General features: G+C 41.1%; 2 protein-coding genes across 4 annotated transcripts in view; both read right to left on the reverse strand.

The window, feature by feature from the left end:
• Positions 1-1,340: 1,340 nt before the first annotated feature.
• Positions 1,341-24,322, reverse strand: part of Lpcat2 (lysophosphatidylcholine acyltransferase 2) — a 61,923-nt gene continuing 38,941 nt past the window's right edge. For all 3 annotated transcript variants that reach the window (XM_052728407.1, XM_052728406.1, XM_052728408.1), the window contains 3 exons: positions 9,738-9,836; positions 5,898-6,033; positions 1,341-3,343 (listed from right to left, as the gene is read on the reverse strand). In XM_052728407.1, the coding sequence (XP_052584367.1) occupies positions 3,159-3,343; positions 5,898-6,033; positions 9,738-9,836 (420 nt within the window). In that variant the 3' untranslated portion in view covers positions 1,341-3,158. The remainder of the gene's footprint in view (positions 3,344-5,897; positions 6,034-9,737; positions 9,837-24,322) is intronic.
• Positions 9,847-17,149, reverse strand: Capns2 (calpain small subunit 2). Its single transcript, XM_052728409.1, has one exon. The coding sequence runs from the start codon at positions 16,886-16,888 to the stop codon at positions 16,142-16,144; it is 747 nt and encodes a 248-aa protein (XP_052584369.1). The 5' UTR covers positions 16,889-17,149; the 3' UTR covers positions 9,847-16,141.

A 24,322-nucleotide genomic window follows, 5' to 3' on the forward strand; every position in this document is an offset into this window, starting at 1 on the left:
GGTGGTGGGGGCTAACACATCATAAATATGTTTGCTTTCCTAGAAAATGGCTTTCTACAAGTAGACTATCTTCTTCAATGATTGCTATATAAAGACCAAACATCCAAGGACTTTCACAGCAGACAGCTTGTCTATTCCATACAGTCCATGTCCTTCCATTTGAGAAAAACACATTGCCTTCAATTAACCATCCTGTGTTCAGAATGATATGATGGGAGTTCCTGGGCCTGGGAATCAAGCAGCTTTTCTGCTGTGCCTCATGCAGAGTGGAGAACACACAACTTCCACAGGGAGCCATTCTCCCTAAACACCCACCAGAAGTGGGCTGGTGAGGTGGCTCACTGAAGAAAGCCTCTGGCTGCCAAGTCTGATGACCTGGGTTCACTTCCCAGAACTCACATGGCGGAAATAGAGAACTGACTTCAATAAGTTGTCCTCTGACCTCGACCCAGGATGGTCACAGCATGCCTATGCCCCCACTCCCAAATAAATGAATGAATGTGGGGTTTTTTGTTTGTTTGTTTGAGACAAGGTTTCTCTGTGTAGCCCTGGCTATCCTGGAACTTGCTTTGTAGACCAGGCTGGCCTCGAACTCAGACATCCACCTGCCTCTGCCTCCCGAGTGCTGGGATTAAAGGTGTGCATCACTGCACCCAGCTGCAAATGTAGTTTAAATCTATATCCATTTACAGTTATCACCACTAATTATCACACCTAGAAGAGGAAAGTTAACCACCTATAATGCAAACATCTTGGTCTCTAAGCAACTTGGTACATCATAATCTCCCAAGAGGACTAATTTGATTGAAATGCATTTGGTTTACGAAATGTTTTAAGAAATAATATTTCTCATTTTCCCTCTACAGATTCGTATATATGACTATTGTGGAACTTAATTTCTAATCGTCAATCTTAAGAGGAGCAAAGCTTCTCTAAAAGAAAATTTCAGGGCAGGAAGGTCCAGGGCTACTCAATAGGCCAAGTATTCAACCAAGTATTCATCCAGTCAAGTCAAGCCCCTTAAGAATAACGACATGAGGCTGGAGAGCTAGCTCAGTTGGGTAAGAGCACTGGGGTTGCTCTTCTAGAGGACCCAGGTTTTGTTCCAGCACCCACACAGTGATTAACAACCATCCATAACTCCAGGTCCAGGGGATCCTCTTTGGCCTCCATGGGCACTGCACACACATGATGACCAGACACACATGCAGGCAAAAACATGCACATAACATTAAAAAAAAAAATCTACAAATCACCACTACTACTACTTTGGGTAGAGTTTAAGTTTTTTCTCTAGAGCATAATAACATCAATGAAAAAATGATAAACTACATCCACAATTATGTAAACTCAAACTGTATTTTAAGTAAAAAAGTATATTTGAGGTAAACATCATAAAACCAGAACTTTGTCATCGTCAAGTTTTACATTGCGAATTTGTTTGTTCATTGACGAAATCATAAAATAGAAATGCCATACTGACAGAAGTGGAGGTCTACAAACCAGGAAACAGTGAGATCATTTTTGAGAGCTCCGTAGAAAGCCTCTAACTCCTAAGTTTACTCTCCCATGATTAGCAGATTAACATGTGGGCTTTCTGCCCTTACCTGAGTACATACATTCACCACATATGGCAGGTATCAGTGTAAACATTACTTAGTGTAATTAACTACTTAAGCAATTGCTTCCACTCTTCTAATGCCTCTTAAAATGCTTTAAGACACATGAAAAGGAAATAATTACATACACTTAAGGATAAAACTTTGTTACTCAATTATCCAAATATGTATTTAGCCATTAACTTAGAAGATACTTGCTTCGTGTATAAAAGTAGTTCAAAATCATGGCACTTGACTAAATACAGTCTCCAACACTTTCAGGAGACTTTGGGGCCTCAAAGCAGTGACTTTAAAACTCTAACTTAAGGTGGGCTGTCTAATAGATTCTGAAACCTAGCCAGAGCAAAGAATTTGGTTTCAAAGACTGAATGAAGAATATTAACCAATTATTTTTGTACATTCTTTTAATAAATTGCTTCTTTATTCGAAACCTGAAATATAAGTAATATTAAGAGCATGCAGACATGGGTCCCAATAAAAATGGCATTTGGAGAATTTTTCACCTAACCTAGAGGGGATATGTTGCTGCTGGATTTCTGCCTGGGCATAGCCTGTGGCCATACAATGACAAACTAAGCTTTTTGATTCCTTGGCTGTTGGTGACACATTGGAAGCGTCTGTTTTTCATGTGGATATTTCTGACACACTCTAAAGTTTGAGAGGAAAATTAAACACAATAAAACTCTCTCTTGGATTGGATGGTACAAAATACTAATTTGACCATTATATAAATAGAACAAATCTGATTTATTTATTGGGAAAGTGCTACCTTCAGAACCATCCAACTCAAATTGAATTCAACTCTGTAGCAAACAATTCATTTTCTCATTAGGCAATCACTGTTCCCTTCAATAAGGCAATTCCCACTCAGCTTGTGGCCACAGCAGTCATTTCAAAACATGGTCCCTTCTACACTATGGATAGTATCAAAGGATCTGCTGACCTTAGCAGGCATTTTAAAGAAACCTGCAATAGAGATGCATGCCAAGGGGATTGTGTGCCCTTAGAAAATGTCATCTAGCTAAGGGTGCACTCCCCTCTCCTAGCCAGTGACTGACCGAGGAAACTGAAATTTAAATGGGAAAATAAATCTGCAAAGATAGAGATACAAAATTCTGCCATATTTTTCAGATTCCTTATCCTTATTTTCAGAAAGGGAAGTAAACAGAGAAAACAAAGTATTATTATTATGTGAAAGGGCTGAAAATCATTTGTACTTGCTAAACTCATGGCATTGATTAATGCTGGCCCATACAGAGGAAGACTAATGAGTTTATTATGAAAACTGAACTGAAAAATTCATAAAAATATACAGCACTTATCACCAGTTAAAGTGACTGGTAAAAGCACAATATAAGACAAAAGGAACTTACTTGATATATGCAGGTTAATGAAAGTATTTTAGGAAGAAAATATGTCATTTTAGTAAAAAAGCTTTCTGTTTTGAACATCATTATTTGGTAAGTACATTTACAATATTGTCAATCAACACCTTTCCAATGGCAGGCAGAAGCACAGCTTTCCTCCCCGGAACACAGATTAATCAGCCTTTTTGTCTGAGGTGCCCTCCTCATGATTCTCAGGACTGACTTTATTACTAGCCACAGACCGAGCTGACTGGACTTCATCTGGCAATGAAAATACATGGCACGTCTGGAGGTCTAAGTATGTTGTAAAGATCTTCGCATATTCTGGGTGCTTTAGGGCAAAACTTTTGAATTCCTCTAGAAGAAAGAAAAAAAATCAATCAATTAGGGGGTTTCTTCATTTGGCACGATGAAACTTAACAAAAAGATCTTAATCATGCAATTACTGCAGAATCCTGTTACTCAACTCCAAAAACTGCTGATGAGAAGATGAATTGTACAACCGCTCTGTAGGAGTTTTCCCAACATTTAGTCAAGTCGAAGATACATATTTTAATGACTCACTAATTCTATTCCGAGGTACACAACCTATGGAAATTGTGAACTGCACCTGGGAGACATGTATGAAAATATTCATAGCAACATCATTCATAACAGGGAAAAAGGAAAATGGCTCAGCTGTCTATCAGCAGCAGCAATGAATTAAACTGTAGCATATTCATGGAGCATAATGACCGCAAGGAAGTGGGTGAGCAATGATGATGAGTTTGTGACTACATGCTAAGTGAAAAATGCCGCTACAAAAGAACACAGATTATAAGAGCTCATTTATATAAAATTCAAAACCATAGACAAAACTAAAACATGTCAACACTTATTTTAAGAAATACTTAAATACCTCAAATATATATATATTTTTTAATTTGGACTTGCACAATATTAGGGGAAGAGAGAGAGTCTATGTATTCTGAAAAGAAAAAGGCTGAACTGCAAAACAAAACTAAACTCTGGCCACTGGTAGATCGCCAGATCGCCCATGTCCCAGTGGGTGGTCCCATACCCATGTGCATATGTGCGGTGCTAATTGAACTCAGTGGGTTATTTGCAAAAAAAGGAAGTAATGTTGGAAGGGACATGTACCAAAAGGGCCTGAAGGGTGTTAGAGAAAGAGAACATGAGGGTGGATATGATTTAAAAAAAACAAACATCTACATATACATGTATGAATTTTTTTCAAATAAATATATTACTTATGATCAGAATATATCATATGAAAAATGTAATTAAAGGAAAAAAATTTCCTGGGACTGGTGACATGTCTCAGCAGTCAAGAGCACTTGTCCTTGCAGAGGACCTGGATTTGATTCCCAGCATCCACATGGCAGCTCACAATTGTCCATTATTCTAGTTCCAGGAGATCCGTTGCCCTGGTCTGACTTCTGTGCGTACCAGATATGCATATGGCTCACAAACATCCATATAAGTAAAAAACTCCTACACATAAAATAAATAAATCTAAAAAAAAAAACCCAAGATAATGTAGCATAATTCTCTAACAGAGTATTTAAGCTGACAAAAGTATGGCTATCTACAAATAATTTTAATGGAATTAAAATTATGTTCCAATGAAACACTTTGTCAAAATTTGGTAATTCTGGGGCTGGAGAGATGGTTCAGTGGTTCATTCTCAACACCCACATGTAGGCTCACAACCTTCTCTAACTCTAGTTCCAGGGGATCTGATGCCCTCTTCTGACCTTCTTGGGCTCCTGCATGTACATGGGGCACATGAACTCACAGAGGCATACAAATAAACACATAAATTTAAAAAAAGCTTTAAAAATAGATATTTATGAGTAATAGAGAGTGTTATGGAAGCAAATAGCCAAAGAAAAATTAGTTAACACAAGTTTTTGAAGATTCTTTTTTAATGAACTCAAAAGATTCATGGCCCTTTGCATGTAATGATCTAAAAGAGAATATGGGGCAGACAAAATTCCAGTAACTAAACAGAGTAAGAGAAGTATGTGACCTGATTTCCCCATCCCATGAGCATTAATAAGCTGAACCTCTGTGAACACCTTCAGAGCAATGTAATTAGGTAATTCGTGTCTCTCAAGCCAGAGGGGCAAGTTTGGGGAAGATAAGCCAGCCTGGCATCCAGGACCACATCAAAGCTAAGCAGGAAACAACACCTAGACCTCTGCACAGAGGTATGTTTTTCAAAGACTACACTGGGAAATACAGGGAAAGTGATTCAGCACCATTGTTTTGATGTAGGGTCTTGAACCATCAGGAGGAAGGAGAAGCCAATGCATGGCTCTGTGTCTATACACAGTACCACAGGTCTTCTTCTGTCATGGTCACTCCCTCATGGGGTTGCTCTAGGATGCCAAAGACAAAGGCTGCCCTCGTTTACATTAACTACTACATGAAATCTCAGTAAAGATTGAGCTACTACTACTGTCAGTGCCTTGGTCCACACTCCTCCGATGCAATTACAGACCAGCTTGACTGGCTTACTCAGGGCAGCCTGGTCACACTCACAGCAGATATGAAAGGCACTGAGGTGTAGTCAATGGTCCAGGCTCTACTGCCAGACTCTTTGAATCCTGGCTCTGACCATCTTCAGGTGGACAGTCTTCAGAAAGTTACTTTGTTCTTTGCCAAACACAGATGTGAAAAAAGGAGGATACTGATTAAACAAGTTTATATACACAAAGCATAAAAGAGTAGCTGGTATGTAAGTTTTCAATAATTAGCTATTACTATCACCATCATAACAATATTACAGTCATCATCATTGCTATTACCAATAGTTAGCCAAGGGAAACACACTCATCTGACTCTCAATTAATAGCCTGGATGCTCTTCTCATAAATGAATGGTGATTTGGGGATTGCTTACTCACCGTAGGAAACAGAGTCCCCCTGGGCAATTTCCCTGAAGAGACCAGAAACTTCAAGGTCGGGCACTCCAAGAGAAGCCTGCAGAATGGTGCAAAACTCCTCTTCTGTTATGTAGCCATCCTCGTCAACATCAAAGAGCTGCAAGGGAAACAACACACAGAGGTAGGGCCCTGAAGCCTACTGCATTGAACAGCACTGGAAAGTAAAGTCTTTAATAATGGAAATAGTTACATGTATAGTTACGGATACATACATAATGTATATGCATGTGAGAGGGGCAGGGAGAGAATGGTCTCTGCTACTCTTAGAAGACTTAAAAACCGACAGTAGTTTGGTCACGGAAAGAGACAGAATTAGAATAGGGGCTGTGCCAATAGTGCATAGTAAAAGACATGGGAGCCCTGGAGGGACATGATGAATCTTACCCGAGAGGTCCACAAAGGCTGTCATTACAGTTGGCTCTCATGATGCAAAGAGATGTTCCCAGAAGATAAAAGGAATGGTAGGTGAGCCCCTGGGACTTAAGTCCAGAGACTGATGGAGAAGCCAGAACCAGATCATGGTGGACGCACATGGCCCCACCTAATACTTGCAAGCAGAAGTGGTGTGATCACATGTATTCTGAAGGAGGCCTCTGAAGCAGTGTGTAGGACAGGATGGGGGCAAGAGTCTTTTTCAAGCAAGAAAACCAAGCGAGTCTAGGGTGGACAAGCAGGACAGGAAGGGCAGGCTGTACAAGCAGCACAGATGGGGTGCAGAAAAGGTTTGTAGTGATGGGAAGGAGCCAAACAACTGGAGTTTTCTAGCTGGGTAGCTGAGGAGAAACCGTCATGAGAACTACTGCCAAGTGAGATTAGAGCTGGACCTAGAAAAGTTAAATTTGAGTTAGAGGTACCGGAAGGAAGCGGGGGGGAGGGAGGGAGGGAGGAAGGGAGGAAGGAAGGAAGGGAGGAAAAAAGAAAGAATCAGGTATGAGCTCAAGAGAGTGAGGTTCCAGGTAGAAATGTGGGGAAGACCTGAAACCACGGGGGTTGCGGCTTGTCTGTAGAGAAGGTATGGAGTACAGAGAAAAGGCACAGCCCTGGGACCATTGAGACATGCAGACAGAAGAGGAACTGAGACTTAGAAGCAGACGACTGTGTGTCTTCTGAAGCTAACGGGGTTTTAACAGAACGAGACTTGACGGTGGTAACAGGCACCGGACTACATGGAAGAGCAAGGAGAACTAAGTATTTGCTAGATTTGGTAACTAGGGGATGAGAAGCTTCCAGTTTCACAGGACCAAAAGGGAGGTGGCAATGCGAATCAAGGAACAAGCCCGTGATTCGCAGTGACGACTGGCATGGGCATTTCTAAGAAGTTCCAGAAGAGAGGGCAGGAGACGGGCAGCTAACAGCAGGCATGAAAGGTGATTGTACTTAGAGGTGGAAAGAAAAGCAGTGGCCTAAGGAGGTGAAAAGACACGCAGCGGAAAAGGAGTAAACGATGGACAACGGATAATCAAAATCCTGCCCGGGTATTAAGAATTTTTCATTAGAACTTCTTTACAGGCACTGATCAAGGTATCCAGTTCCCTTTACATGTACGAATCCTTAATGTTCTCAATATACTTTGCCAACAGGTGCCACTGCAGCCCTCTTAGACACGCAGCAGCGGAGGCCCAATGAAGGTAGGTAGTTCTGTCCCAGGACATACAACCTACATGTAAACGGCAGAGCTAACAAATGCTGGAGGTCAGGACTAAAAGGCCCTGGTACTTGAAATCTCTATTTCAGACCAAACATTGGATCAAAGACATGGAAAAAGTGGCATTAGTAAGGTCTGATAATCATGGAAAGAAATGTAAGTGAATATTTAACACTGAGTGAGAGAAAAAAATGCATAGCTCCAAGTTGGGATTTGTTACCCCAAGAAGGGAAAACAGGCTTCTGGCCAATTCCCTGCTGTTGAGCTTTTAACTGGGGGTGAAGGTGACTGGAAAGAGAAGAACTGACAGGTTGTCATAAATTGTAGACTGCAGGTTCCTTATATATCTTAGACTTCAAACAGTAACTGCCAGGGCTCAGTGGCACCTCTGCTATTCTACCTAGAGCTCAATGTAAAGAGGAAATCAAAGACAGGAAGTTAGCTATAATGTGCTTACCACAGAAAAGGATGTGACAGGATTCTGTATACTATGAAAGCAAATAACTAACTGAAAACAAAAAACATATAAAAATATTCCCACAACGTAAAACATACTAAAAAGGCAGCTCTAGATAACCAGTGTGAGCTAGGCATGGTGGCCTGTACCAGTCACCCTAACACTCAAGGGGCTGTGATAGAAGTACTTCAAGTTTGAGCCAGCCTGGGCTATAGAGTGACATCTTGTCTCAGAAAAAAAAAAAAAAGTAGATAAGTAAATACATAAAGAAATAGGTAAATAAAAACCAATGTAAATCATGACCCTTGCCATAGAGAAAAATGAGCTAATTATAGATGTAAGTCTTCCTTTCTTCCATCTTCAAACCAAGGTCTAGGCTGGTCAAGATTTTCATGGTTTCTTTAAAAACAGTAATTACTGTGATTGAGGGCTAACTTTTCTATTGGGTCTTTCATTGGCAAACCAAGAGTGACTATTTGCTCAGCTAAACGTGTAATTACACATACAACCCCAAAACAGAAACAGAGATGTCTGGATTGGGGTGAGTTAGCTCCCTGCGTCATTGTAGGTTTTTTGATGAGTAAGTCTAAAAGCTGAAGGTTTGGAATTTTGGAAAAGAGTCTGGCCCCTGCATCATGCCCATCTGCTGCACATCAGTCACTGGGTTTCTTTACACCCAGTTCGCTCAGTTTAAAGTAATCTGCAATAGAAGGTGCCCTGGGGTACTTCCAACAATGGGAGAACACCAGCCCTTGTGGCCTCTAAAACACAAAAAAAGGAATCTTGGCCAGAGAAGTTTGTAGATAATAGAGAAGGGGAAAGGCTGGTTGGAACCACAGTGGGATCTCGGTCTCAGAGAAAGCCAGGGAGAGAGAAGAGGAGCAGATGGGAGAGACGGTCACTGGCTTTCATGCTACACAGAAGCTGAGGCTGTTGCTGTACAAGTCAATGAAGCCTGCTTGGCAAGGCCAGTGGGGAGATGAGGAGCACTGCTTCAGCTGAGAGATGCCCCATGAACTCAGAACTCAGGACACACAGCGATGAAAGACTACAGATGAAGCATCTCCGCTCTCAGGACATGCGCTTTAGTGTATAGCATGTGTGAGCGGCCAATGCAGTCCAGATCTTCACAACACACGGTTTTCTCAAGCTTTGCTGGGGATAAGAAAGATTTTTTTCTCCTAATTTAGATCTCTGCACTACGCTGAAAATATGTTGGATATTACAGTAAGATCAGCAGGGTAGAAACAGGGGACATTTATGATGATGTTGGCCTGACATCACCACACAAAATAAACTCCAGCACCAAAGCGCCACTTAAATGATCTAACAGATGCAAAAGGAAGGACAGATCAGAACTTTCTAGATGAATTAGGATGAGGGGCAAGGAGTGGTATTTATTTATAAATCTTACTTCAGGACTTCAAAAGAGGGCTGAAAAGAAATAACATTAATTTGCCAAATCACCTGCTCTTCAGTCTTGATGCTCATACCTAGACTGCATCCACTGTTGTTTAAATGGATGCCTGTGTTTTCTTTATTCTCAGTAGCAATTGACTTAATCACATTATCCTCCTGAACATGTCACAGCAGATCTATAAACTCAGGGAACAGATTCACCGACTTTTCAAATAATGGAGTTAGAGTCAACACATATTTACAAGTCCAACTGAGATGCGGTCAGTGGGGTTGGCAGTACCTTAAAGGCCACCTGGATGATCTCCTCTGTGTTGGCAGGGTTGCACAAGACAGCCAGGCCGATCACATACTCTCGGAAGTCAATACTGCCATCATTATTCTGTGGAAAGACAGCCATCAGTTAGGAAGGCAGTTATTGGATTAACGTTAGTCACACCAGGTGAAGCACAAGCCCGCCGAGTCGCACTGCAGAATCACACACGGGGACACTGTGGAGAGAAGCTTCCCGACGAGAACGACAGCAAGGGGAGGGCTACCCATTGCCAGTTCAGGAGGCAGAGCATGCTATATCCAATAATAACTATAAATGCTTACCCCCGAGGCCATGGAACGCGACCCACCGACACTCACTGTGGTGCCTAAGTTTGGAATTGCTTTCTTTGATGAGGACCCTTCAGGGAGACAGGGACTAGGATTCTAATCCTTAGTGGAAATGAAGCTTTGGGTCCACAGTGAAAATGGTCCTGCCAAGATGGCCAGCACCAGTGAAGGAAAAAAGAGAGACTGAGGCATTAATCAAGCTGCATTCTTTAGTTTTTGGGCTTAATTTGGAGCTGATGTGGCAGACCCAACAACCCCTTGGGGATCTGTGGTCCCAGAAGTGCCTGTACTTTGGCGTCAGTGAAAACCAAACACAACAAGCATGATACAGTTCAGGAGGGGTGTCAGGACAACAGAGAACAAAGGATGAGTGATCCCACGCAGGCTGGCACATAACTTAACTACCAAGAGAATGAGAGTTTACGATAAAGAGGAAAAAAAGAACGAGGCTTGGTGGTGCCCACCTTTAATCCCAGCACTAAGGAGGCAGAGGCAGGTGGATCTCTGAGTTTGAGGCCAGCGTGTTCTACAGAGTGAGTTCTAGAACATCCAGGGCTACAAGATGAAACCCTGTCTCGAATAGAGAAGAAAAAGGAAGAGAGGAGGTAGGTCAGAACACAAGGGACAAGAAACAGAGAACAGACACAAGAGGAAACGGGGAAATGAGATGGAGAGTGAAACAGGAAGACGGAGGAGGGGGAGGTGACCAGGACTATGAGAGAACCCCAGATGGGAGAGTCGTTTCGGCAACACAACGCTCAAGGGAGGAAACTCCTGACAAACCGTGCACCAGGGATAAGACCGGGGCAATACTTCATCTCACAGGTTCACAAAGGACACGTGGCATCATCATGCACGGATCATCACCTTCACACAACCAGCAGGTGCACTTGAGAAAGGGGGTGTCCACAAAAGCCTCTGACCTGGAGGGTGGCTCTCTGTAAGCACATTTTCTAGGGAGGTTTTCACCAGCCTCTCAATAGCCAAACCTCAAAAAGTCAAATCACTTTCTTCATATTACTTTATCATACTGCAGGGCGGAAATTAAAAGGAATAATTTAATTTCATGTTTCCACCAGAAAAGCAGAAACAGAGATTTTAAGATTTCCCCCAAGTATTAGGGTTTATTCTAAGACAAAACCTAAAGTCATTCAACTTCTCTATTTGCCTAGAAAGCATCTCGAGGATAACTATTTTTTAAAAATCAACTTTACTGCTGTAAAAGTTATATCCAGCTGGATGCACCTACTTGAAGTGTCTGACTGAAATCACATACACCAGGTAGGTAGTCACTGCCACAGTGAACATCTGTATGTCACCACCATGGAAGCATCTGAAGGAGCACAATATGCTTCCTGTACCATCACAATTTAATTCTTTACATACTGAACACAGTGGTTTTTCATGAGCCTTAGATACCGATAAGCTTACTGAATTATAGCAAATTTGCTTTACATTGGTAAGCTTCCTATGCAGTTGACTTTCCCTGAGCAATACAGGAGTCGTGAATGAGCAGTCCTCACTACACCATCAACCCTGTGTGGAACACAAGTCAAGCACCCCAACTCTTTTTGCAGAAATGAAAATGCAACAGACCCTTCCTATTACCACGAGAAACAGGGCAAAGTGTTAGTGCCCAAATTTACATTAGTATATGATGGCTAAGCGTTCTTCAATGGACATGTTTTTTATTGATATGATTACATAATGGCAGACCCTTGACTCACATGAGAAAGACTATGTAATTTTTCTTTCTAGTAATGTAAAGGAGGAAAAATCAATATAGAAATTACTTGCAGAGATTACTTTATTGGATTAATAACATACTACTGAGGCTTCTAAATCAGTATAATAAAATTTAGAACTGGAAGAAACTGTAGAAACCACTAATGAAACCAAGACATGCATTTCATTTCAAGTTAATAAAACTCACCATTTCTATAACTGCAATTAAATTTAAGTAGTTTGACTATCAATCATTCACATCTAACAGTTTGATGAAGTATATTTTTAAATGTACAAAGAGTTATATAACAACATACATTCTTTTTAATTTTCATATTTTTGAATCAGTTCTGTGATTTTAAAAATATTGTTCCATAAATCTATGGTAGTTTCCTTAAAACTTCCCTAGGAAGAATTATAAACTTAATAATAGCACCTGGTCTTAAATTTTTTTCATAGCTACATTTAAATGAAGAAATAAACCTTTCAATGGAAAGTCCTAGTCATTTCTCCACATCCTTTGCCAAGGCAGAGCTGAGGAATAGTCCAGAGTTGGCACTGAGGAGTTACACCAAGTCACTGCAAAAAGAAGCATGGCCAAGCTTCAGTGAGCTCCAGCTGTGGACTTCATCCCTTTCCTGGAGGTCAGCAGGGTCAGAAAAAAGTGTGGAAGGACGTATAGTGAGTCCTGCAACCAGCACCTTTCACCTCCTGCCTTGGCTTCTAGGAGCAATGGGAAACCTAGGTGACTTGTCCTTGTATTAGCTGTTTAAAATCTCAGGAGTGGGCCTAGAGAGACTACTCTGTAGTTAAGAGCACTGGCTGCTCTTCCAGAGGACCCAGTTTCAATTTCCAGCACCCATGTGGCAGCTAACAACCATCCATAACTCCGGTCTAAGGGGATCTGATGCCCTCTTCTGGCCTCTGCAGGTACTGCACACAAATGGTGCATAGTCATACAGCAGAACATCCATACACATAAAAATAAATTTCAAAAAATCTCAGGAAAAATAAATGGCCTGATTCTCAGGCATCAGTTCTTTGAGGCTGTTTCAGAACTTAATGTATTTTGTCAATCAGAATCAGATATTTTATAAGGTTTTGAGTCTTCTACAAGATTTTATAAGATTTAAGGATACGATTTTGAATACATTTTACAAGGGTTAGTTCCCAAGGATGATTTTTCTTTTTCTTTTTGTTGTGTTATAATTGATATCATCTTTGGGAATGAGAGATAACCAATATTCTCAGAGTAACATTCAAAACATTGCCATAAAATATAAGTCTCCATCTGTGAAGACACATTGTACCCTGAGGAACACTATTATTGTTTGTCTCAGTAATCAAAACAGGCAAGGAAAGGTATCCCAATTATGTGGGTATTCCAACTGAGAGTATATTTCTACCACATATATTAGAATACTACCAATTTTTACTGTAATTAAACTATTTTAATATACTTAGCATTTTGTGAGCACTTTCAAATGGTAATTCTGACATTCTTCAAGATCAATTCACATTCAGGAACAGGGTTGCTCTGAAGATAAAGCTTTAAAACTAAAACATATTCCTAAAGTGACCTTCAAGATGACATACACATTGTGGATGTTTTCTAGAAGTTTCTTGCTTTCAGATAAACAGTACATGTTTCCTTTCTGTGCTTTTATAGGTTATAGAACTTAGTGGATACAATTAAGATAAAGGTATTTTCAAAGTTATATGCAGTTTTTTGAAATGTAAATCTACAGATAGCACTATTTCATATATTCTTCTCTTTCTCATTCTCAGTTTACCGCCTGGACTGTATTCTTTAATGTTAGACATTCACTGACAGTAGAGTGGATGAATCAAAAGCCTTCGTCATAGGCTATAAGTACTTTTCCATATAGAAATGGATAATTTTTGCATGGGGGCTATAGAGATTGAGAGAGGGTCTTATGTAACCAAGGCTGGTCTCAAGCTCACTAACTACATAGTCAAGGCTTGACTTGAACTCCTGACCCCCAGGCCTTTGTCCCAAGTGTGATGATCATAGACATGTGACTCCATGCCCAGGAACACAGTACATTTTTTGAAGTTGCAAACTAATATGTTCTCTAACCTTGAAAATGAAGTTTTAAATAATAAATATTGAATGAAAACTTAGAAACTCAGTCACTGTTTGAACTGTTGTCCTATACAATAGCCTAAGACTTTCCTACTTAGGACAATCTTGAGTTTGGACTAAATCTTCTAGTATCTACAATGGTGACTGAGGTAATTTAGATAAATTTTATATGAATGTAGAAAACAACAGAAGAGAAACTTAGGTGGCTTCTGGATGTTTTTCATGCACACGTTGGAGGAGAATCATGAAATAGGTATTCTCTTAGCTGGAGGAATGAGGGAAATACTTAATGCCACTTCTAGTAGCGATGACAGCCTTAACTTGCATAAAACATTTATGATGAAATTTGGAGGGAAAAATACAAGCTCTTCATTGTCCTTTCCACAACCACAATGTGGAAATCAAATTAGAAACATATTCTGAGAGTCCCGATAGACATCTTGGCAGTTTTCTCTTTCCTGGCTACTCTCCTGCTCCCGTGTCTGATGTATTCCTGGATTTATTCTACAATAGTGAGGCTGGTATGAGTATGTGGTTGCTGGCAGCAGCCTCGTGCTTATATACCCACAGCTGGTCTAAGCAGACTATCAGACCAAGTTAAATTACAAGTTCCTTTAAGAAAGTAGATGTGATCTCTGTGCTTGGCTCAGAATTATGTGTGTGGTAGTTCCTAAATACTATATGATGGTGGTGATGGTGCACACAGAGGCTCAATGCCAACCTCTCCCAACATCACTGGGGCTTTCTGAAGGGAGCTCCAGACCTCCTAAGGGGCCAGCAACACCGTTTCCATAGTTACAACTTTCTTCTAAATTAGTTTTGATCTCAGAAGGACTCTCCAAAGCAGCCCAGGATGGAAAGAATGCACCAAACCCAGCAGAGAGTGGAAAACACTGAAGACTGGGGTGTGGGTGAACAAAGACTTGCAACCAAGCCTCGCGAGGGTCCTGGGTTTGGCTGGCTTAGTTGTAACAAACAGCTCGTACCAAAACAATAAAGCCAGGTTAAGAGTTATACACCAGAAAGGCTGGTTAACTCAGCAGTAGGGTGGCAGGTTCTCACTATTCCTGTCTTCTTTTTCTTGAATGGAGGTGGCACTGACTCACCTGCTTGGCAGTTCTGGCTGAGACAGATTTGAAAAACACGGGGAGACAGGCATGATCTAAAGCGCTTAGGACTGTCAGCCTGGCATTAGCATGACCTGAGGAGCTTAAAGAAGAGGGTTTAGAAGAGACTCACTTCATCTGGAGGAGGAGTCAGTCACTCGTTGCTAAAGGACTCCCCCTGCAAGGCTAAACTGCAGCCAGGACCTCCAACCACCGCAATAAAAGTCGGCAACATTTGCTGTCTACGCTGCTCCACATTCCACTTCACTGACTGCTAATTATGTGTTTTTCCTATTCCTTTTTTTTTTTTTCTCCCTGCCTGTCGTTTCCAAAGATAAGCGAAAGAATTTTCCTTGCTCTAAGGTAGGGCAAGACGGGACAAGAGCTGGCTACCATCACCTGGGTGCGCCTGATTTTGTATGAAGTAAACATAAGGGTGATCATTTTGATTCATTAAGATGGCTAAAGACGTTTTGAGCAACCGGAATACCTTTTTACTCCTCAAGACCCTCGACTCTTTACAAACACTAACAGAAAGCTGCTCTGTTGGTCTTACTAGAAAACAGCCAAAGGACTCTAGACTTCTAGGTAGGTGCTCAATATCTTTTATAAAATGATACCCCTGAATAAAATTGCTTAATCTTACATTTTTGAACCTATCGCTATACAATAAAGTAAGTTCTCTGGAAAGTACACTTCTTTATAATATAAAGACCAGATGTGAAATTATGCGTAGGACAGTCTTTAATCTTTCCCTCTCAGCTTTTCAAAGGGGGAAAAAAAATCCTACCTCCTGATGCTTTCTTGATTTAGTCCATGATCATAAACAATGTTAATCCATTCACCAATAAGTAATAACCAATAAGTCAACAGTACCTCCTCATCACATGTACATGTCTCTACATATCACCTCTCAAAAAAAAAAACCCAATATACAAACCACTCAGAACACTTTTTGTCCAAAATTAGTTTTAATTAAGCACTATAGTGTAGACGATCAGGAATATGCAGCATTATAAAAGAGCGCCTCCCCTCCCCAACCCCCAGAAATGGTAGCTGTTGGGTGCAATATGAGCTTTGGCTCACACAGCAAGGCTTTCTGCAGTCCTGTCCTCCACGGAGGGTCTCTGTCTCTCTCTATCCACTTCAGGAATACATGGTCAGCTGCAGCCATTCTCGGATGGACACCTGAATCAGGCCGTCCGCATCGCGATCCAGAGACTTGAAAGCGCGAAACATGGCATCCAGACGGACCAGGCAGCAGATGAAGTTGTTGAAATCCATACTGCCATCCTCATCAGCATACCGACGGACAATCATTAGGTAGAGCTGCTCATTTAGCTGGAAGCCTGCAGCCTGCACAGCACTGCGCAGCTGGGAGCTTCGGAGAGAGCCAGAATGGCCGCTGTCATACTGCTTAAAAACACACTGCCATTTCTTGATGTTGTTCCACAGGTACTTAAACTCCTCAAAGCCCAGCTTCCCCGTGGTGTCACTGTCCATGACCGACACAATGCTCCTGCAGGTGTCAAGGCTGAAGCCATCGGTCTTCAGATCCTTGTGCTTGGAAAGGACTTTGTTGAGAATATTCATCAGGTCCTTGGCACCCACCTCCATGTCGGGTCCAGCCAGCTGTGCAAACTGCTGCCGAAACCGCCTGACTTCCTCACTTTCCGAGGCCTCCACAGTGGTAAAATGCCGCTGCTGCGGGGGAGGCGGCTCGGGGGTATACTGCGCAGCAGCAGCCTCGCTGATAAAATTGACAATTCCTCCAATGATCCCCCCGATGTTGCCTCCGCCTCCTCTTCCCTGAGCACCTCCTCCAAGAAGGCCTCCGAGAGCCCCCCCCAGACCCCGATCTGCCCCTTCCAGGATCGCCTTTGCCAGAAACATGCCTGCGGGTTAGCGAGCAGGTGTGAAAGCGGCTAAAATCCTGGAGATGGTTCGGAGAGAACTGCAATAGCCTCAGAGTAGCGCACATGTGGAAGAACTGGCTTTTCTGTACCTGCTTAAAACTGCACCACACCCATGAGGAGATGTTTCATCTCCAACCAAAGTGGCTGAGTTCTGCTGGGTCCTAGCACCAGCCCTATTTTCACGGGCCTCAATGAAGTTATTTTTCCACGTCTTTAGATAGTCCACATTAGAATACTATTTTAAATAGAAAATATAAAACTACAAATTTCTATGGCATTGCGTTCTTATTTTTTTTTTTTTTTTTTTTTTTTTTGGTTTTTCGAGACAGGGTTTCTCTGTGTAGCTTTGCGCCTTTTCCTGGAACTCACTTGGTAGCCCAGGCTGGCCTCGAACTCACAGAGATCCGCCTGGCTCTGCCTCCCGAGTGCTGGGATTAAAGGCGTGCGCCACCACCGCCCGGCAAGACAATTTTTTTTTTTTTTTTTTTTTTGGTTTTTTCGAGACAGGGTTTCTCTGTGTAGCTTTGCGCCTTTCCTAGAACTCACTTGGTAGCCCAGGCTGGCCTCGAACTCACAGAGATCCGCCTGGCTCTGCCTCCCGAGTGCTGGGATTAAAGGCGTGCGCCACCAACGCCCGGCTTGCGTTCTTATTTTTAATAGCACCCAAAACAGGACATGAATTTTCCTCAAAGGAGAAGGTGAGTGACTCAAATCAACAACTTCTTAACCAAGGGATATTTACTTAGGGGTTGAATTGAGGAATTCTTGGGCATTCAATACAGATGTTCTCCTTCCTTTAAGGTTCCCAGAAGCCAATGCTTAAGAACAACTTGTTAGAGCCGTCTTCTTCAGCCAAGGTCTCCAGATCCTTCCCTCAGAAGTTTGGTCTGGAGGTTGGCTATTAATATTTTTGGAACCTTTTTGAGGCTAACACTTATGCAAAAAATATACTATGTACATATATGTGTCTATGGATCCCATGGTGCTAGAGTCACAGGCAGCTGTGCTGGGATGTGTGTGTCAGGTGAATCCGTTCTCCATTCTCCACAAGAGCAGAGCAGAGCAGAGCACATTCACTCAGAGCACACTCCCCAGTCCACAGTATTAATTCTTATTTAAATGTTTGAAGGAATTCACCAGTGAAACCACGTGGTCCTGGGCCTTTCTAAGTTACTGACTTAGGTCCAAATTTAACTTTGGGACTAGAGGGATGGCTCAGCAGTTAAGAGCACATACTGTTCCTGCAGAGAACTAAGTTTGGTTCCCATCACCCATATCAGGCGGCAGTCTCCTTTAACTCCAGCTTCTGGGGATCTGATATCCCTTTCTGGCCTCTGTGGGCACTGCAGGCATATGCACATAAACACACACACATGCATACACACACACATACACACACACACACACACACACACACACACACACACAGAGTTACAAATCAAATAAATTCTTAGAAAAAAAAAGGCTGGTTCACTGAGTGATTAAAAGACAAAGAACTTTCACAGATTTTTCTGAGTCTTCATGACTCAGTCATGGTAGGCTGAGTATGTATAAGAATTTCTCCATTTGTCCAAGTTATCCAGATGGGTGGTACGCAGTTGCTCATAGCACTAATTGTTATTTCTGTAAAATTAGCACTTATGGTACTTCTATGATTTCCATTAATTTGTCTGGCTTCCTTGTCTGTTTTTTTTTTTCTTCAATATTGCATTCGTGAGATTTGATTATATATTTTTAACAAACATTTTCAGAAGTCAGCGTGTGATAGGTAGGTCTCAGACAACACTCTGATAAAGCCTACCTTTGATATGCTCCATCTGAATTCATGGAGCTCTCCATGGGTCTTTGAAAGTTCTAATGGTGAATTCAGAGGAAGAGGGCTAGGACTCAATGGTTAAATTATTATGTCTCTTAAGAACTAGGGAGACAGTTCAGTTAGTAAAGTGTTTGTGGACTGAACACAGGGACCATGTAAAAACCCAGGTGCCACAGCACACATCTGTAAGCCCCGGGCGGGCAGGTGGTGAAATAGGATCCCTGGGTTTGCTGCCAACCAGTCTGGCGAAATCAGTGAGTTTCCGGTTCAGTGAAAGACACTGCCTCAAAAAGTGGAGAGTAATTTAGGAAGACATCGACATCAACCTCTGGCCTCTACATGTACACACACTCACATAGTCGTACTATCACAGTTACACAGTCTCTCTCTCTCTCTCTCTCTCTCTCTCTCTCTCTCTCTCTCTCTCTCTCTCTCTCTCACACACACACACACACACACACACACTCTCTCTCTCTCTCTCTCTCTCACACACACACACACACTCTCTCTCTCTCACACACACACACACACAATTATTTTATTGCTTAGTAATTATTTTATTACTTATTGCAAATCTGAAAAGTGATGACAAGAATATCTTCCCTACTTGCTTTACAATGGTTCAACCTAATTTTGTATGTATTGGGACATGGGCTAGGTGGTTAGGATAGAAAGGTAAATAAAATAGGATTGTTGTGCTCAAAGTCAAGGACTGACCATACATATAAGCTTGTGTCCATTTGCATATGTCTGCCTTTAACACTAAACAATTAAGATTTCATAGATCATAGTTTGGTGTTATTTTCATAAAATTCCTCTGGAAGACAAAAACACATCCCAGATAAAGAAAAACTCAGAAAAGTTAGCACCTATTGAAGATCATTCAGGTAACGTGCTTTATGTTGCATTACCAAGCTAGCACAGTCACCAAAAAGAACATAATGAACTCTGCCGAGACAAAGGAAAGGGGAGCATTTACTACAGAAGAGGTCATGTGTACGTCTGCCTACAGGTGCAATCATCCTCCAAATGGGCAAAGATACAAAAGGACAGTGAAGAAGAAACAGAGGGAACCAAGGATGTGGGGTTCTCAAGAGGCAGTAAATGGCACACTGTGATGAGGCTCTGTTTACAAGAGAGAAAATGATGAGATAGCAACAAATCAGAACTGGATTGGAAAGGATTTGGGACTACCATGTACTGGGGTCCACCTCACAGGTTGCTGCAGAACCACCCATAGCTCAAAGTGAAGTCAAAAGGAGAATAGATGTGAAATTACTGCGAAACTGGACAAGTCTAGAACAATAAATGGGCAAGCTATTTAGAAGAGAATGGTAATAGAAAAATCTCAATCTCTCCTTCCCTTCTGATATCTCTACACAGCCCAAGAAGACCTTGAAATTTCAATCCTCCTCTTCCAGCTCTGGAATGCTTGGATTACAGGTATATGCCACTAAATCCAACTAACAGTATCATTTTTTTCCTTTTTTTAGGTCGTGGGAACAACGTCTTCAATATCCTATCTATTTCAGACATACCCAATAACTGGCCTTATTTCTCAGGACCACAGTGAAATTACTTCTATGAACGCCAAAGGACAAATGTCATCCTTCACTGTGTAGGTAAAAATAACCAGAAATTACTGCCTTCCTTCACTGTGTCTCACACAGACTTAAATCTATTCACGAAGCTTCTTTAAGAGGAAAATCCATGGGCTTTGTTTTTCATTTTTAATTTAATTTAATGTGTATGGGTGCTGTATTTGTATGCATGTCTTTGTACACATGCATGCAGTACCCCTGGAGGCCAGAAGAGGGTGTCAGATCTCCTAATTGGAATTATAGTTGTGGGCCACCCTGTGGGTGCTGGGAATCAACCATCAGTCTTCCAGAACAGCCAGTGCTCTTAACCATTGAGCCATCTCTCTAGATTTTTTTTAAAGTTGCAAATTAACTTGATGGCAGCTAGTATCATATACAATGTACCTCATCTTACATGTTGTTTTGTTATTTTGTTACGTTTTAAATTCCAACAATTTATTTTCTATAAAGAAGGAGGGTATTTGGCTAACAGTTTGTCATAGATCATCACAGGATGAAATGTTGTTATTAGATGAAGAAGTCTTTTCTTTAATGGCTCATTTAATCTTCTATGGTTATTTATTAGAACATCTATAACAACCTGAGTTGCTATCTGGGAGGAAAGACCACTGCTAAAACCTGAAGGAAAAGGATAGACCAGCCTACACCTAATGGAAAAGTTAGCCCCAACTTGGGGGAAAGAGTTACTGAACTCAAGAGATAAACAATGATATACGAACACTATTAGAATATTATTTCTAATAGCCCAAAGTGAAAACAACCTGAATATCTACCAACTGGTAAATGAATATCTGATACAAAGAAATACTAATCAAAACCAAAATGAAATTAATCACTGATGCACACTACATGGATGAATCTCAAAGCATGTTAACTATAGAAGTCAGACACAGGGAACCACATGTTGTGACATTCCAATCATTCAAAATGTCCAGAAAACCCAAATGTATAAAGATAGGAAGCAGATTAGTGGCAGCCACCTAGGTTCTAGGAAAGAAGCATGTGACAAAAAAATTATACAGTCAGTGACACAGTCATCATATGAGGTTGACAGACATGTGCCAATACTGATTGATGGTGATGGATGCATAGCTTGGTAAATAAACTGAGGGGAAAATTTGTATTCTTGAAATAAGTGAATAACATGATTTGTAAAACACATCTTAAGAAAGTCACTTTTTTAAATCCACAGGAACAGTTTATAGCAAAAAGAACTTAAATTGTTTGGTTTCCACGGTGCAGTTAGCTAGTTCTGTGGCCATGATATGGAACTTCCTCTCTTGGCCTAGCTGCTTACCACAAAATAAAGAGAATGGGCAATTAATTTGATGCCAAAGGCCTCCGATTCTAGAGTTGTGTGTGTCTGGATTTTTTGTTTGTTATTGGGTTTTCTTTGTTTGTTTAGTTTTTGTTTGTTTGTCAAGACATGGTTTCTCTATGTAGCCCTGGCTGTCCTGGAACTTGCTCTGTAGACCAGGCTGGCCTTGAACTCACAGAGATCCGCCTGCCTCTGCCTCCTGAGTGCTGGGATTAAAGGCGTGCACCACCACCGCCCAGTATGTGTCTGGATTTTCATGTGTCATGTAATAGTGACAGCAGTAGCATTCTTGAGTTCCGTTTCCTTCTGGTACCTGTACCTCTTTCTGATTTATACATATGTGTGTGTGTGTGTGTGTGTGTGTGTGTGTGTGTGTGTGTGTATGTGTGTATGCATACATATATACGGATATATGTATGTATGTATAATTATCTGTATCTTGAACCTGGTTCTATTAATGTTACTTACTCCTAATCCTATGTTTACATGCTGCCTCGTTTTCAAAAGTATTCCCGACTATAACCTACTAAGCACATTACTCCTCTAAAGAGGACCTCAAGATCACAGGAAGGGGTTGAGTCTACACTAACTGAGGACTCCCAACTCCCATCTCAGGGGAAGTCTTTCTGTCAGGTGAGGCTTTAGCTACTTTAGCATGATGTAGAGTAGACAGTCTGAACTTGGCAATCATTTGTTGATCAAAATGTCAGGTTGGATGAAATCAAAAGCTTTCCTAGAGTCTATGTAGACAGTATCAATTTTTTCACTATGCTGGACTCTTGCTTTGCCCAGTGTCGGGGACGGTATGGTTGAACACAATCTTTTCTTTACAAAGCCTGCTCTTTACTTCCCTCTGCTCTCAGGGGAGGTCAGCAATTGCTCACTTGCTCCAGTGAAGAAGTTTGGGTTGTTTCAGCCTCTCTTCTGTTTCCTCTACTAACCTCCCAGGTACCCAAGCATTAAGATGGGAAAGAATATAATTCTTATGTCCAGATACATATTTATAATATAATAACACTCATAGAAAAATATTATGATGGGTGAGATGAGAGAGCCAAGTCAACCTAGGAATTGGAAAGAAATGCTCAGACAGAGGACTGCCAAACTTTCAAGAAAATTGAGTAGAAAAGTTCACCGATCCCACCAGAAGTAGTAGCCTTTTTCCTCAAATGATGTCACGTAAATTATGAAGTGCGTTTCATAGAGCAAGGACAGAATAACTGGACTTGAAATCAAGATGAGCTCTTCTCACACGAACTATAAAACACTATATTACTTAAAACTGACATGAAATTTAAAAGATGGGAATTTTCTAGTCTCTCTACAAACATTGAAGGTACCTACCTGTATCTTGACTTTCATCAGGAGCAAAATCCCTGTACTATGCATAGCACCTTGCTTCTAAAAACAAGGGCAAGCCAGTATGTTTGTTATTATTGGCACTCAAGACTTATACTTGGACTCACACCAAGAACAGGGTAGATGGGAAGAACTTGGAATAAAGAAGTACATTCATTCCACAGAATGAAACAGTAATACAAGATCTACAGAAGTTTACCATAGCCAGAAAGGCTGGTTTGCCAGAGCGCTAAAGTATACATAAACCCTTCCTGGATCATACTTAAACAAAGGACATACTGCTGCCAGAAGAGCTCAGTACTAAACACCAGAAATGGAAATATGACACTTTTTAATGTGTTTTAAAGAAGGGAAAAAGTAACCATACAGTCTTACTAGTCAATGGTCTGTGTACAGAATAGTATTGGTTAGTAAGAAATGGAGCTCATGTCAGACTATACCAGAGGAAGCAGAAATCAAGTTCTTCACTCTTTTCTTGTGTCTGTGAAGACTGTTGATATACTACTACTTCAGACTAGGGGAGGAGGGCTGGAGAGAGGGCTCAGAGTTTAAGAGTGCTGGCTGCTCTTCCAGAGGACCTGTTTAAAATTCTTAGCACCCACCTGGTGGCTCACAGCCATCTGTAACTCTAGCTCCAGAGGATCTGATGCCCTCTTCTGGCCTCTGTGTGCACCAGGCATACATGTGGTACAAGGACATACATGCAAGAAAAACAACCTTACACTTTTTTTTTTTTTTTTTTTTTTAGTGTAGGAGGAGATTTACAAGAGGTGTTTGCAGAGGATGAAATGAACACTGTTGTTATGGTACTGGCAAGACATAGCTGTATCTATAGAAATGACTGCCCCATAATTGTTCCTGATTTAGCTGGTATTATTTCTAGATCTCTTCAAATGCTCTTAAGTTCCCTCAAATGTGCTAGCAAATAAGTTAGTACTTAATTTGAATTATTAGCATAAAAATATTGAGATGCCAATGTTCTAAACTACTGTCTCAGACTTATCTGGACATTTAACTAATTTTCCAATTAACCTTTGATACGAAGAATTCAGTAAATACTCGTGAGTATAAACAAGCTCAATTAAAGCCAAAGATAAGAAGAGTCTTTTGTTTTTGTCCCTCAGAGATATGGGACCTTTCCAAAGGAAACTACTCCAAACTAGTAAACAATGACATGCCACCTTTGGAACCTTTAAGTTGTCTACAATCAAATATCTGAGAAGCTAAAGAACATACTACTAATAGCATTTTTAGGACAAATTAATAAAAATAATTATGCAGCTTTTGTAGATTAGCCAAGAATGCATCTGGGAAGGA

The sequence above is a fragment of the Peromyscus californicus genome, unplaced genomic scaffold, assembly GCF_007827085.1.
Source record: "Peromyscus californicus insignis strain IS unplaced genomic scaffold, ASM782708v3 Scaffold_8__1_contigs__length_139910024, whole genome shotgun sequence".
Taxonomy (NCBI): Eukaryota; Metazoa; Chordata; class Mammalia; order Rodentia; family Cricetidae; genus Peromyscus; species Peromyscus californicus.

Bases quoted from the DNA above. Each gene is read 5' to 3' on its own strand.
- Capns2 (XM_052728409.1), bottom strand. From the start codon at position 16,888: ATGTTTCTGGCAAAGGCGATCCTGGAAGGGGCAGATCGGGGTCTGGGG.